At 38.9% G+C, this 14,736-nt stretch overlaps 3 protein-coding genes across 4 annotated transcripts; all 3 read right to left on the bottom strand.

Moving 5' to 3' along the window:
* Positions 1–275: 275 nt before the first annotated feature.
* Positions 276–6,776, bottom strand: LOC141831654 (cysteine--tRNA ligase, chloroplastic/mitochondrial). 2 transcript variants are annotated; one of them, XM_074719064.1, is made up of 9 exons: positions 6,336–6,776; positions 5,026–5,089; positions 4,456–4,617; positions 1,897–2,067; positions 1,525–1,806; positions 1,327–1,452; positions 1,063–1,260; positions 827–928; positions 276–757 (listed from the first exon to the last, which is right to left on the bottom strand). In XM_074719064.1, exons 1-9 carry the CDS (start codon positions 6,722–6,724, stop codon positions 524–526), a joined length of 1,728 nt encoding a protein of 575 aa, XP_074575165.1. In that variant the 5' UTR covers positions 6,725–6,776; the 3' UTR covers positions 276–523. The 2 variants fall into 2 exon arrangements, with proteins under 2 accessions (XP_074575165.1, XP_074575164.1); XM_074719063.1 differs by having other exon boundaries at positions 1,327–1,806.
* A 1,336-nt stretch (positions 6,777–8,112) lies between these two features.
* On the bottom strand, positions 8,113–8,919 carry LOC141831656 (uncharacterized). The gene is made up of 2 exons (XM_074719065.1): positions 8,584–8,919; positions 8,113–8,512 (listed from the first exon to the last, which is right to left on the bottom strand). Exons 1-2 carry the CDS (start codon positions 8,721–8,723, stop codon positions 8,284–8,286), a joined length of 369 nt encoding a protein of 122 aa, XP_074575166.1. The 5' UTR covers positions 8,724–8,919; the 3' UTR covers positions 8,113–8,283.
* Positions 8,920–9,007: 88 nt separating this feature from the next.
* LOC141831653 (elongation factor 2-like) lies at positions 9,008–13,496 on the bottom strand. The gene is made up of 3 exons (XM_074719062.1): positions 13,426–13,496; positions 11,732–11,866; positions 9,008–11,651 (listed from the first exon to the last, which is right to left on the bottom strand). The coding sequence occupies exons 2-3, from the start codon at positions 11,820–11,822 to the stop codon at positions 9,211–9,213; spliced, it is 2,532 nt and encodes an 843-aa protein (XP_074575163.1). The 5' UTR covers positions 11,823–11,866; positions 13,426–13,496; the 3' UTR covers positions 9,008–9,210.
* Positions 13,497–14,736: the final 1,240 nt, after the last annotated feature.

A 14,736-nucleotide genomic window follows, 5' to 3' on the forward strand; every position in this document is an offset into this window, starting at 1 on the left:
CAACGCTAGTATTAGCAAAGGTCTGATTGCACACTACTATTCATCATTGACTCCGGAATAACATTTTTGTCTAGACTAAAAGAAAGTCAATTCTACAGTATTATTGCTGCATCAGTAGAGAAAATGAAGTTGTTATTGTTTCTATCCACCCAAAAAAAAATTAGAAGAGTTTAGTTACACACTATTAAAATATGCTAAAACCCATTGGAAGAGTTTTGATATCCAAAGTATTGAAAAGAACAGTACCATTGTGTCCAATAGCTCAATCATGGATGGAGTAAACTAATGTCAATCCATAATGACATTCAAAGTATGACAAATTTTTTACTGACAAGATTACAGCAGAAAAACCTACTGAGAACCCAGGGAAGGTGGGCTTCTGGAGTCAAATTATTCATGTTTTATGGTGTTTGGATACATGAAACTATAACTTAAAAAAGAATACATTTCTATGAAAAATTGGCCAGTTCTGAGAGCAGAAAAAAAATAGCTACTTTAGTGAATACCTGGGAAAAGAATGCAATCATGTTACAGTTGCATGCTCATGAACACTTTGTGGGATGGTAGGCCTCCAACTTGTTCCATTGGGGCTATCCATGAGAGCTATTCCAATGGTAGATAGCTCTTTCCTGATCTCATCGGATCTCTCGTATTGTTTACTTTTCCTCGCTGATGTCCTTTCTTCAATCTTTTGCAACAGTTCATCTTCTGTGATTTCAGCTCTTTTCAGGGCCTTCTCCCTCAGCTCTTGTAATATCTGATTTACTAGAATGTGTCGGTAAGCGAGATATTAAGTTGGACATATCCGAAATACAAAAGTACTTGCCTCAGATAAACTTGAAGGAACTAATCCAAGAACACTCAAAATATTACTGATTCCCTTTTGCAGAGCAGAAAGAGACTCCATTCTCAGTTCTTGCTTCCTACCCTGCCCGATATTTGAACACCGATTAGAATTAGAGAGTTGGGACAGTGACAGGATTGTTCATTGACTGTGATTGAACAATTGTTGATAAGGAGTTCTATGTTTTTTGTGTGCGCAGAGAGGACTTAGACCTGTACCTTCTTTGTGTGCAGAAGCTCATTGATTATTGTTAGAGGTTCAGAGATGGAAGCCAATGCGACAGGAGTGTGCAGATCATCAGACATTGAACTCTCGAAATCGAGATGAAGTTTATTGATGCATTGAAGAGTTTCTGGTGGTAGAGAATCACTAAGATGGGTTTGCTGGCGTAAAGCTTCTTCACAATCTAAAAGACTCTGAACCATACACAGGAACAGTCAACCACACCAATCTCAGTGAAGGAGCAAATGGAGGTAACTTACTTGATAGATATAATACAGTCGATCAGAAGCAACATCAAGATGTGTCGTCGAGTAGTTAATTGGAGACCGGTAATGAGTACCAATTAGGAAGAACCTCAAAGCCAATGGGTGGTAAAGCTCTAAGACCTGAGAATTCCAATAATTAGTTGAACTAATAGACTCGAGGAGAAACTCAATGAATGATTTACTGAACTCTACCTCGCGAATGGTGAAGAAATTTTTGAGTGACTTGGACATTTTTTCCTCATTTACAGTGACAAATCCGTTGTGTACCCAATAAGCTATGCTACTCTTGCTACAAGCAGCACAGCTCTGAGCAATTTCGTTCTCGTGGTGAGGAAACACAAGGTCCATCCCTCCACCATGTATGTCAAACGTATAACCAAGATATGTCGAACTCATTGCGCTGCATTCTATGTGCCATCCTGGCCTTCCTGGTCCCCACGGGCTCTCCCAATATGGTTCGCCATCCTTGGAAGACTGCAGCACATAACAATTCATTTAATATGGTTAGCCTATGAGGTGATGTTAAAGTTCTTCAACAGGAAGAACCCAAAAAACTTATCGTACCTTCCATAGAGCAAAGTCAGCAGGATTGATCTTTCTTGAATCCACAGCAACCCTTTCTCCTGATCGATTGTCTTCTAATTTCCGTCCAGATAGTCGACCATAAGCAGGAAATTTGTCAACAGAAAAATACACATCCCCATCAAGTCTGTAGGCATAACCGTTATCAAGAATCTGTTGGAAAGATAGGCCAGAAATATCAAAGCGAAATTCGTAGGGACAATGTCCTTTGATGAACAATTAAGCTCATACTACATATTTGCAAATCAATAAACTTGTAATAGGAACTGATCAGTAAAAGAATTTAGTTATTACGCAAAATAATTTTTGGATTTTATTTTTACATGAATTAAGCGCATAATCCGTATGGCCATGTTTATCCCAACTATTTAAAGGGCAACCTGGTGCACGAAGCTCCTGCTAATGTGGGATCCCGAGGAAGAGTCTATTGTACGCAGCCTTACCTTGCTTTACAAAAGGTTGTTTCCAAGATTCTAACCTGTGACCTTTAGGTCACACAGTAGCAGCTTTACCGTTGCATTATCCCAACTATTGATGGAGATTAAATTCTATTATTGAATTAGAAGGCTCCATGTTTATCCCTGCCAAGATGATTTAAATCAATAGTAGTGTGAAGGAAAAGGTCTTAGCTTTTTTTCCTTCATGCGTTTGTGTACAGTGTGCCACCAGAGGCCAAGTGAGGAGGGAGAGAGACCAAGAGTGAAGACAATTTCTCTCCCATTCTCGACAACCATAACTAAGAGAGGAAAACACAATGCTTTGGCAGAGCAATGCTCAAGAAGATGCTAAAGATTCTTCTTTTGCAATCAAGGAGATGCAGGTTATAGAGGGATTTAGTGTAAGAGATAGTTGCTAACCTTAATTTTTTGAATTCCAAGGAATGCCATGTTCAACAGAAAATATGCTTATATTATTCCACAAATTTTCTATATCTGGTAAAAACAGGAGATGGAGGATCATTAGATGTTAGTGGCTATGGTAGTACCATTGCATGGTGACATGACCAGCCAACCAAACTCACACACGGCGCGGTGCAGTCCTCATGTTCTCAGTTTGGTGGTGAATGCAAACAGAGGAAGAAGAGGAAAGACAAAACAAGACGAAGAGAAGATCAAAAGAGAGAATGACAACAAGAGAGGAAGAGTTACTTTAGCATTGAGTATATATTAATATTATGACCATAGAATAATTGAGCGGTATTGTTCTATATGTTGCTACCGTAAGTAACTTGAAGATTTACTCCTTTGATTGGAATGAGTGCATGCATTGTTCCTAGATAAATAGGCAATTCCTAAAAACCATGTTTGGTGAAGGAATTTGTGATTTGCACATCAATATAATGATAAAAATGTGGATATAATTAAATTGAATAGGAACCTCTGCAATTAATTTTTTTTTGATATTTTGATTATATTATCCAATCAACAATATGAAGTTACTGTTGATCAGATACAAACTAAGTGGTCAAAATGGAGATGGGTTTCTATAGTCTTGTGCATTTGTCAACTGCACCTTAGCTAAATGCATATATTGTATCGCTAACCATACTTTACAGGTCAGGGTGGTTAAGAAAGAAAGCAGACACAAAGTCAATGCAACAAAGATAAAATATGCTAAGATGAATTTGTGAATTACAAAACAAGATAAATGTGTCCAATAGCAATTAGGTGCAACTCAAATCGATAATAGAATAGTAAAATAAGCTGATATGGAATACCAGTAAGTTCGTAATCAGACAAGATCAATCAATTATGATTGAAGGTGTGCAAGGAAGAGGAGATAAAAGAGAACTCTATCTAATACAATTAGAGTAAATGCTAGAATAAGATTTGTGTAACTGGCTTCGATTAATTGAGATCGTTGCTCGTCAGTTCTGGTAATATAAGTACAATGGCAATAAATTATAACTTGGAAGTATAATGGATAAGTGAGGTGCATTAATGATTAAACCTGTTAAAAGAAAAACATTTAGAATTTACATAGAGACTTAAAAGTGGAGAGCAAAGATGGATGTGTGAGGTTATAAAAAAATCGAAAATATTATTATCAGGTAATTAATTAAGTGCTTAGACGGATGATGAATGAGAGAAAATAGAATAAGATGGAAATACCTGTTTGTAGACAAGCAATCAATTCTATAATTAGGTTAGTTGAATTGATTAGAGTTGAAGGTGAGAGGTAGAGTGAGACCAAAGAAAGCTACAATTAAGACAACATGTTTGATTTAAGAGATTTGGATATTACTAATAATAAATATTGTCTTGCATATACTTTAATGGAGAGAGAAGATCCATGTAGTCAATCCCAAGCAGTTTGAAATAACATGCTGATCATAATCTAAAATAAATAAAAGCACCAAAGTAGTTGGGAGTAATATGGCTTATGCTGAACGTAGTATGAAAAAAAATAGAAAAACATAGGCATGATAAGCATACTGAGTGAGCAATGATGGTGAAATTTATATAAGCTGGAAACAATCAATAAAATGTTTGAATAAGGTTAATTAACTACTAGTAAAAAAATATATACATCACAATATACCTGCTTAATCATGTCTATGATCTGATTTATGTGATCAGAAACACGTGGTTCGATAGACGGAGGCAAACATTGAAGGTAAGCCATGTCAATGTGAAATTCATCACAATAACGACTGCTCAACCTTAAAGGATCTTCACCCAATTCATTTGCTCTAGCAATAATCTATGGATATTACAAATTCAGATATTAGGTTCCTTATCATACATTTACAAGAAAAATCTTAGACTACAAAGTACTACTAGAAAATGTAAATAAACACTAAGAAACTAGAATCACCACATTGTCATGCAGCAGAAAACAAAGTGAGATGATAGATGTAATGCAAATCAATTGTCTCAAAAGAAAAGTATGAGATGTGTGAATATCTGCACAGGATTATGGATGTGGCAACTAGAAGAGAAAATGTCTTGCTTATAAACACCAAGGCCTTCCAAACAGTTATTGAAGAAGACAAAGATAATTGATCAGGAATATATAATTGTAATTTCTAGTGGTCTCCAAGTAGAAACAGTACCTAAGTTAAATATATAGCTAAGTTGATGAGAACAAGTATGAGATTCAAGTTGTTACCTTGTCATCAACATCAGTGAAGTTTCGCACATAACAGACATCATAATTCAGATGCTTCAAATATCTGTCATATTGACAGTAAGGAATGATAAGTTAATTTGCTATCTATAGATGAGATAAGAAGAGACGAAACAACTTATCACAAGATGCATCATCTTGTAAGCAAGATAGGGAAAACAATCAACATTACAACACAACCAAGAAGATGATGTGTGCCAATACAAGATAAGTGAGATCAAAAGATGCAAGTAGATCATTTTAGAGAAAGAATACCTGTGATTATGTCAGGCTTGACCAACAGTAAATTGTTGTTAATATCTGTACTATATCAGTATCCTAGACATGCAATGATCATACAAGTGCACCATGTAACTATGAAACACTACGAACTTTACTAAGTTCCACAGCCAGCTTCTCTGCATCATTATCCATAATTATGGTCCGATTACCCAGATTTTCTATGTCAATTACATAGGCAAGAAACTTGTAGAAAAAAAATAAGAACGATGAATCCTTTTGAAAAGGATAAAACACTTGCTGTGAACACTCACTTTCACTGGATTCACTAAAAGAGGCTTTGTTTTACTCTTACTGAATAAGCCAAGAGATAATTAACAGAGGAAATGAGCTTATATCTAGTCAACACTCAAGCACAAAATGCAGAATACTTTGTGAATTCTCTGATAAAATCAAAGAGGTCGGTGAATGCTAATTTCTGCAACATTTCACTCCCATTATTTACAATCTAACATGGATTTCTCAGTGTCATAATTATATAAGAATAAGTAATCAAATCACTTAAGATTTAAGTACCACAATTGAGCTGATCCACTTGAATTTGTAGGGTTCCATTAGTCACCAGATTGTTGGAAGCTCACATTATTATACCAGATAAAGGATCTTAAACTTAATAGTCAAAAATCACATTTTATAACAGGCACTCAAATCACCAAGAAATTAATTCAAGCCATAATGAAACATGAATGTATTGGTCACTGAATCGAATTAAGATAAAGCTAACATCTAAAGCAACTGCATGATGCTTAAATATGGAATCATATAATCCCTTCTAGCAAAAGATAAATGATTGCGTGACCGAAGTTGGTACTTTGAAAGCCGTCACTGAAACTTCAAGTGCAAAAACCTCACAAGATAGTTGCAAATTTAAATAAATTAAATCAAATAGAGCTCTTTTTATTCGGAAACTAGTTGAAAACTGTCTTGCGTAGATCAGAGTGTAAGAATCCAATAAAACATTTCCCAAACCCAAGATTGTATCATCTTGAAAAGTATAAAAATTGAAACTTTACCGGTAAAGAACATCAAAGGTAACATAGACCCGAGCGTGGCCGATATGGCTGAGGTCGTAGGCAGTAACGCCACAAACGTACATACCCACTCTACCGGGAATCCTCGGCCGAAATAGAGCCTTCTCCCTTTCCATAGTATTGTAGAGGTAAAGCTCCGTAGCAGGCTTCGCCTCGGCCGACACCGGCGTCCTCCCATTGGCGCCGTCGCAAGGAATGGATTGGGGAGGAGAGAAGAGGGGTCGAGAAAAGGAGACATATTTCTTTTCCTTTGATCTGAGGAAGAGGGAGGAGAAGTCGCGGGCGGGGATTTGAGGGTTCCATCTCGCGACGGAGAAGGGGGAGATGGGAGAGGAGAAGAGGAGACAGCAGCGCTTCAGTGAGGTAGTCATTCCCGGTGGATGCGCCTCTGCAGGCACTGTCCCTGGTGCTGTTGTCCGCCTACCACCCGCCTTATCGCCGGCGCCGGCAGACGCGAGATCGCCGCCGCAGGAAGAACTCGCGAACGAGATAACGCAAGTCCCCCCTTTTATTCGTTGCTACCAGAAAAATAAAATAATAATAATAATAAATATCATCTTATTTTTCAAATCTATTCATAATTTCCTTATTTTCATTAGTTATTTATTATAAATAAAAGAATTTTTTGCATGTATATAACTCAATTTCTCAAGTGGATTTCTACATTACTTTTTAGATTTAATGGAAATAATCCAATGATACAATTTATTAGAATATATAATATAATTTAATAGTATTTATAATTTAATTTACTAATTTTGAAGACTAAAATCATCACAAGCATACAAACTATTTGTTTAGTAGCACTTAAATGCAATTTAGTTGCATCTGTGATGTTGGAGTCCGTTAGGATTCATTTGCGCTTAGTATTATCAAACAAACTAACCTATAGCTAGGCAGACTTGCTCATCAAAAATCATCATGTGATGGAGCCGAACGGATTAGAAAATATCCAATCCAATCCAATTCAAAATGAATTGTGGGTTAAGTGGGTCGACTCACAAGTCTATTAAAAAATAAAAAAAAATTATAGAAAAGATTGAAATTTTATGTTTGAATTACGATTTAGGCAAGTCAAGCCTATGGATCGATCCATTGAATTTTTTATTTTAATTTTAAATTTTAAAAAAGAATAGAATTTTCAATATGCAAATCAATCAAAGCTTGTCACTGACCAATCCATTCGAGTTACATACTTAGGTGGGTTGGTCAGTATGGACCATCTTAAAATGTATTGATAAAATTTTAATCTACCTTATTTAAATTATTTGACAAGATAGAGTCAATATGACAAATATAACTCAAATTAATGGCTCTATCTACACTTTCCAATTTATCCTAATAGTTAATGAAAAATTTTCATAAACCGGATCAATCATCTATTTCAAATAAAATAAAGTAATTTGGTAGCATCTACCATACGCAATCATATAGTAGGGGTGTTACATCAATAGATACGTTGATTACTTCACGATTCGTTGATTACTTCACCTCCTATAGACGCTACTACAATTCTATTGTTTACGGGTTGACATAGATGTTCCTATAGGGGTGTTACTATCAATAGGTCCACGAAATTTAATTACTTTCCAAGAAGTATGAGGTCTTCCTAAAAGGACCGTTAAGATGACCATTTCACTTTTTACTATCAATTATACTATCTACAATTCTAAGCTACTAAGTCAGTAAGCTAAATACTTCCTCCGCAAAAGGTGAAACCCCCACACAATCAGTAAGCTAAACACAATTCGATCCCCGTTAAGCCAACAAAAGTACATATTAGAACATATACAAATGACTTAAATCCAAACTTCAAAACACACAAAAACACAACTCAATTTTTCCCCCCTATCTAAAAACGATACATATTAACTGAACTTAAGTGTTTTTTTTTTAAAAAAAAAATTACAATCAATGAGAACTGCATGAACTATTTCTGTGCTGGAACAAGAGGTGGTTTCTTGCTGCTGCTCTGCGTCACCAAAGAAGCACAAGAAGCAACCCTCGGAACCTTCTCCACTCCCTCGTAGCACTCGCATGCCTTCGCCACCTTTCTCTTGTAAGAGCTCTCCTTCTTCGGCAGGTCCTCCAAGGCCCTGACCACCGAGAGGGATGCGTACGACTGTGACTTCCCTGGGTAGTACTTCGACAGCCCTCTCCTGCAACACAAACAAAGTCGACTTCAGCTTATCTTTCACTTCGCTGAAACAACAACGTTCTATTTACTTACTTGATGGGCAGTTGCTCCATGAGAGTCGATAGCTCATACAGAGGTCCATTCTTCTGGCTCATCTTTGCATCTTCTTCGTCGGAGTTGGAGTCGGAATCGAAGAGCTGCTGCTCTTCTTCATCGACTGCATGGTCGCCCATATCGATCAAGGAAGACTCAGGGGAACATTTCTATGTGCTCGCTTGCTATTTAAAGGGGGAGTCTCCTTGTTTCTTGGATTCTGTTCTTATTTCTTCATCGCGACTTGGCTGGCAGTGAGCGGATAAGTTCGTCCGAATCCATCGCCATTCACGCAGCCTTTTGCTTGTCTGTCCGCCATGGTTTGACGGGGGGAAGTGAGCCATCTGTCCATGGCGGATTGCGTTATTCGCCCGTATGAAGTTAGTGGGACAAAAGAAAAAGTTAGCATCTTTTTTACAGGAAATTTCAGGTTTAAGTTTTCTTCTTCCTTCATGCGGAAAGCAAATGAATTGCGACTGACTCGACTCATAAATCTCAACCCAATGTCAAAATTCAGATAAACAGAGCATCAGATGCTCGCCTAAGAAAAGGGAAACCTGCAGAGCATGAAAGGAAGAACTCGAGAACGTAAGCAAAATTCAGAGGATGATGATCAGTGATGGAGGTCTAGAGCTTGTCTTCGAACTCAGAGAGGGGAGTCATTTGCTCCTTCAGGCCCTTCCTCTTGCGGATGTCGGCGACCAGTTGGCCTGCCTGGGAGCCTGACTCGAGCGGGTCGGAAGACATCATGTCCCAGTGGTCGAAGACGCACTGGGGGAAAGCTTGGCCGGAGGTGGCGGCTCTCAGGGTGCTGGAGAATCCGAAGGACTCGATGACGGGGAGGTAGGCCTTGATGTTGTACAGAGGAGTGCCGGGCCTCTGGAGCTCTTCGAAGACGTGGCCTCGCTTCTGGTTGAGGACGCCGTAAATGCCGCCGAGTGCCTGCTCGGGGGCCTGGATTTCTACCAGGTAGACAGGCTCCAGAAGCCTGGGTTTGGCCGTCAACTGGGCGGCGTAGATGACCCTTCTCGCGGTGGGGATGACCTGCCCGCCGCCTCTGTGAATGGCGTCGGCGTGGAGGACGACGTCGCAGACCTCGAAGCAGATTCCTCGCATGTTTTCCTCGGCGAGTGCTCCTTCTTTGGATGCCCACTGGAAGCCGGCGACGACGGAGTCCTTGATCTCGTTCAGGTACTGAACTCCCTTGCACATGTCGACCACCATGTTGGGGCCGGTGGTCTCGGGGCCGAAGCACCAAATCTTCTTGGCTAAATCCTTGTCCCAGTTGAACTCCTCGGAGAGGATCTTGGACCGCACCTTGGGGTCGTCTCTCGGACCGATGCGGCCGTCGTCGATGGCCTCGGCGAGGCCGTCTTCCATGGGCCGCGCTTCCATGTACAGGCGGTTGTGCTTGTTGGGGGACTTGCTCATCACGGTCCTGCAGGATTTCTCGAGTACAGTTTCTCGGAAGGAGACGACCGGGTCGGAGACGACGATCTCAGCTCCTCCCATGAAATCATCTTGCAGGTCCTTCAAGCAGATTTCGAGGTGAAGCTCCCCGGCTCCGGCGATGATGTGCTCGCCGGACTCCTCTATCGTGCACAGCACCATGGGGTCTGACTTGGCGAGGCGCTTCAATCCTTCCACGAGCTTAGGCAGGTCCGACGCGAGCTTGCATTGCACGGCGACACGCACGACGGGGGAGACGGAGAACTTCATGGCCCTGATGGGATGCGCATCGACTTCCTTCTCGTTCGTCAGAGTTGCATTCTTGGTGATGAACTGATCCAGACCGACCATGGCGACTGTGTTTCCACAAGGGACATCCTCCACTGATTCCTGTTTCTTCCCCATCCAGATGACGGTTCTTTGGACGCTCTTGACGTACAAGTCTTTCTTCTGCCCTGGCACATAGTTCGGCCCCATGATCCGGACCTTCATGCCGGTGGCCACCTTGCCGGAGAACACCCGGCCAAACGCGAAGAACCTGCCCTTGTCGGAAGCCGGAATCATCTTAGAAACGTACAGCATGAGGGGGCCGTCGGGGTCACAGTTCCTGATGGCATTCGCGTATACATCATCGAGAGGACCCTCGTACAAGTTCTCCACACGGTATTTCTGCGCCTTGGAAGGAGACGGAAGCTGGAAGATCATCATCTCCAGGAGAGCCGTGCTCGCCGGAAGCCAATTCTGCATGACTCGCTTCATCAAAGCCTTGCCCATCAGCTCTTTCTCTTCAGCTTTCATCGTCACGCCGAGTTTCTGCAACATCGGCCACAGCTTGTCTTTCTGATCATTCATACAAGTCGAAATGATCTGCTTGATCGGTTCGTAGCAGAACTGGACGAAGCCACGCTTACAGGTAGCAGATCCTGTGTTCTTGCTGGTCCACTTCTTGGTAGCTGGATCGAAGTAATTCTCACCCCACAGCCTCTCCATCATCTTGGACTCGTCGACTCCAAATTTGGAAGCATACATTTTGGCAAAATTGGTCAGAGTGAAAGCCCAACCATGCAGACCTGCAGAGAATGCCACAGTGCCCTTCTCTGGATACACTTGGACGTCGCCGAGAAGAGCATCTTCGTAGGTTGCCATGATGACATTGGCATTCTCGATGACTCGTTGGAAGGTTTGATAGGCTTCCTCCCCTTCAACCTGAAGCTCCAAGAAACACCTATCCATCTTGTTGACAGTCAGCACAGGTCGAATTCTTTCACCCAGAGCTTGTCGGAGCACGGTTTCAGTCTGGACACAAACGCCTTCGATGCAGTCGACGACGACTAATGCTCCATCAGTGATTCTAAGAGCTGCTGTGACCTCAGAGGAGAAGTCGACGTGCCCAGGTGAATCAATGAGGTTGATTAGATATTCATTTCCGCTCCTTTCACCCTTGTAGTTCTTCAGAGAATCCTCTGTCATCTCGTAGTAAAGGGAAATGCCAGTGGATTTGATTGTGATACCACGTTCAGCCTCGTCTTGGCGGGTATCAGTCATCCTAACATCTCCGGCGACTTCTTGTGCGATGATTCCGGCAGCAGCAACGAGAGAATCGGTGAGGGTTGATTTACCTGCAAGTATAAGAAACATTGTGGTCGCTCAGGCAATGTCCGGCGTCGAGAAAGTATGAGCTAGGGAATAACTAACTGACCATGATCGACATGTGCAATGACGGACATGTTGCGGATGTTATGCTTCATGTCCATGATGCGACGGAGTTCTTCAGCTGTGAACTTCACCATCTCGACTGGTTTTAGAAATTAGACAATCCTCAAAATTAATGACCCTGTGAATGCACAAATGTATCAAGCTTCCCTAGAAGCTTACAAAAAGAAAAGCAATAACTGAAACTATGAATTCGTGGTGATAAATTATAATAGTTGAACACCAAGCAATAACTGAAACTATGAATTCGTGGTGATTGAGAATTGATGCAACAGATATAGGTGCAATCTCAAACTCTCAACAAAGGCCATAGTTTTCAGCATCAAGAAGCAACTCAAACTATCTCAATTGACACAGTAATTGTCAATCAATACCACAGATAAGGAAGCTGTCCGATTTGTCAACAAAGCATGAATTTTTGCACAAACAAAAAATATTAAGTTGAGATGTAACAAATTTAAAGGGATTCCTGTTATAGGGCCAATAATCAGTAGAAAATACAAATTAAGAAATAAAAGTATGAAAAACAACACCAACAGGAAGTTAAGAACCACAAAAAGAAATATGTACGAACCATGAAACTATGTAAACATATGAACCTAGAATAGATCGATTAAGAGTACAGCAACAGTATGAAAAGAGATGATAAAAACATTCAGAAGCAAAAGGGTCATACATCTAAATTAATACAAAATACAAATTGTATAAACCAACAACAGATTCAGTCATATTGTTGTATATATATCCTATATGTTTCTTCAAATTCAACTCACACCAATTAACTTGCATAATATATTTGCGAATCTTTTTAGGTTACAAATATGATCCAAACAAAATTTACTTGAAACATTATATAAACAGGAAATAGCACATTCAGTATAATTGTATACTTGTTAGTCTAACGAAGAATAACCACTTGAAGGAAATCCGTATATAAAAATAATGGCGTTAGCCCGTCATCATTCCACTTCAACACCATACTAATCACAACCCAAATTATCCTAGAATAACAAAAGGGGGGAAGAACATTGACGTATCAATATATAGGTGCTAAAAAGGTTAAATTTCATCTACCATAAACATAAGCATTTAGATTTTCAATTGATGGCACATACTAGATACCAATTAATATTGTAGTCCAAGATCAACAACACAAAAAAAAAACCAAAATGCAACCTCTAAGCTGTATAAGAAAACAATATTTTCTGGGGAGAAAATCTCATTCCAAATTTCAGATCTTTGTCAGAAAGATCAACAGAACAATAGCAGATGGAAATAAAACTGAGTGATGAATCATCCCGTCAAACTCCAATCTCAGGGTCAAAGATCCGAAAGAAAGAAAATAGCAGATCAGCAAAAAAAGAGAACATTTTAATCAACAACAAAAGAAGAATTTAAACGTTCGTAACAGCAACAAATGTTACAAATATAAGTATTTCCTGCCAAACCAAACGAGATTCACCTAACCATGATAATATCAAGATCACAACGTAACATATCAACAAAAACAAATCAGCCATCTACGACCATGGCTCTCGGGCCAGATTTCACAATATGCAGCAAAGATTATCTCAGAGAATAAACCCGTCGAAAGCGATCCAAGTCGAATAAAAGTTCCAGAAAACATCTGACAGACAAACATGAGATCTTAAGAGAGATCAGCGGCGGCAAGAGTGATACCTCTCGAGATGGAGAAAAAGAGAACCACGCCGCAATCGCACGAAGCGTAACCCTAAGCTTGCTACGTTACCCTCGTTGTGCTGCTTTCCGCGGTATTTATAGAGTTAAAAGTTTCATAATATGTGTGCATCCGTTGAGAACTACCTAAATTTGTACCAGTGTTTCAATTGGTGAAGAGGTGGCCCCATCTTCCGTAGTTCAATTTAGTTAGTCCCTCCCTGTATTCTCGTTTTACTTGCCTTTATTTATTATTTTAAATCGAATAAAATCAACCGAGAATTCTTAATTTAATTTAAGAAATTCTTTTATTTTATTCTTAGTTTATATGTTCGTCAATTATAAAAGGTAAAATTTAATATAAATTATATGATTTTCTTTTTTTGGATTAATATATATATTTTTGACAAATTGTAAAATCACACAATTAAAGAATTACGTACTATTAAAATTATATATTCATATATGCATATTTGCCCTTCACTTTTTTCTCCTCGACATTTTACTTATATCTTTGTCAAAAAACCCCCTCAATTTCTCTAAATTTATAAAGTTCAAAATTTCATTCCAATACAACAATAATCATCAAATCTTTTCTGTATACTATTAAGCTTGATCCTCAATTACGTTCCTTATATATATTTAAATAATAATTATTATTATTACTAATAAAATCTTAAAAAATCTACCTCTCCCTCTCCCTCTTTAATTTCCTGCCAATCAACTTTTATTTTTTATTAGCCATTAATAGTTAATACATCAAGCCTCTTAATAACACTGTAAATGTTTATTTTGTAAATATGATTGAGTTGGTTATAATAGAACAAAATTATTGAAGTGGATAAAGATCGAATTTCGACGAAGTCAAAGTAATGCTCTCCTCCGTTGTGATCAATTGTAATTTCTTGATTCACTTCTTTACAAATGGTCGTAGGACCGACCGTGTCAGATCGTTGGAGTGACAGTTTCCACTTTTTATTGAAGAGGAAACCCTAAACTTAGAGATATCTTCGATGCAAGAATTCTTAAGAGGTTTGTGAAATTAAAAAATTGAAGGAAAAAAAAACTCAAACCATTATGAGCATGAGATTTGAGATTTTAGGATTTTAGTTAAGAACAATAGTGAAAATTCAAAATTTTTTTTTCTCTCAAAATTAATTATGTGACCAAAAAGTCGTAATTAATTAACAATGAAATTTGAGATTAGAAGGTGATTTTTTTTATTGTGGAGAGCATAATAGATTTTTATGCATTTGAAATGATATAGGGGAGACTATAAAAAAGCTAATTTAGATCTCTGACCATATTAGAGAT

This window comes from Curcuma longa, chromosome 7, assembly GCF_044706935.1.
Source record: "Curcuma longa cultivar G26 ecotype Majalengka, Jawa Barat chromosome 7, ITB_CL_G26_1.1, whole genome shotgun sequence".
NCBI classification, from domain to species: Eukaryota; Viridiplantae; Streptophyta; class Magnoliopsida; order Zingiberales; family Zingiberaceae; genus Curcuma; species Curcuma longa.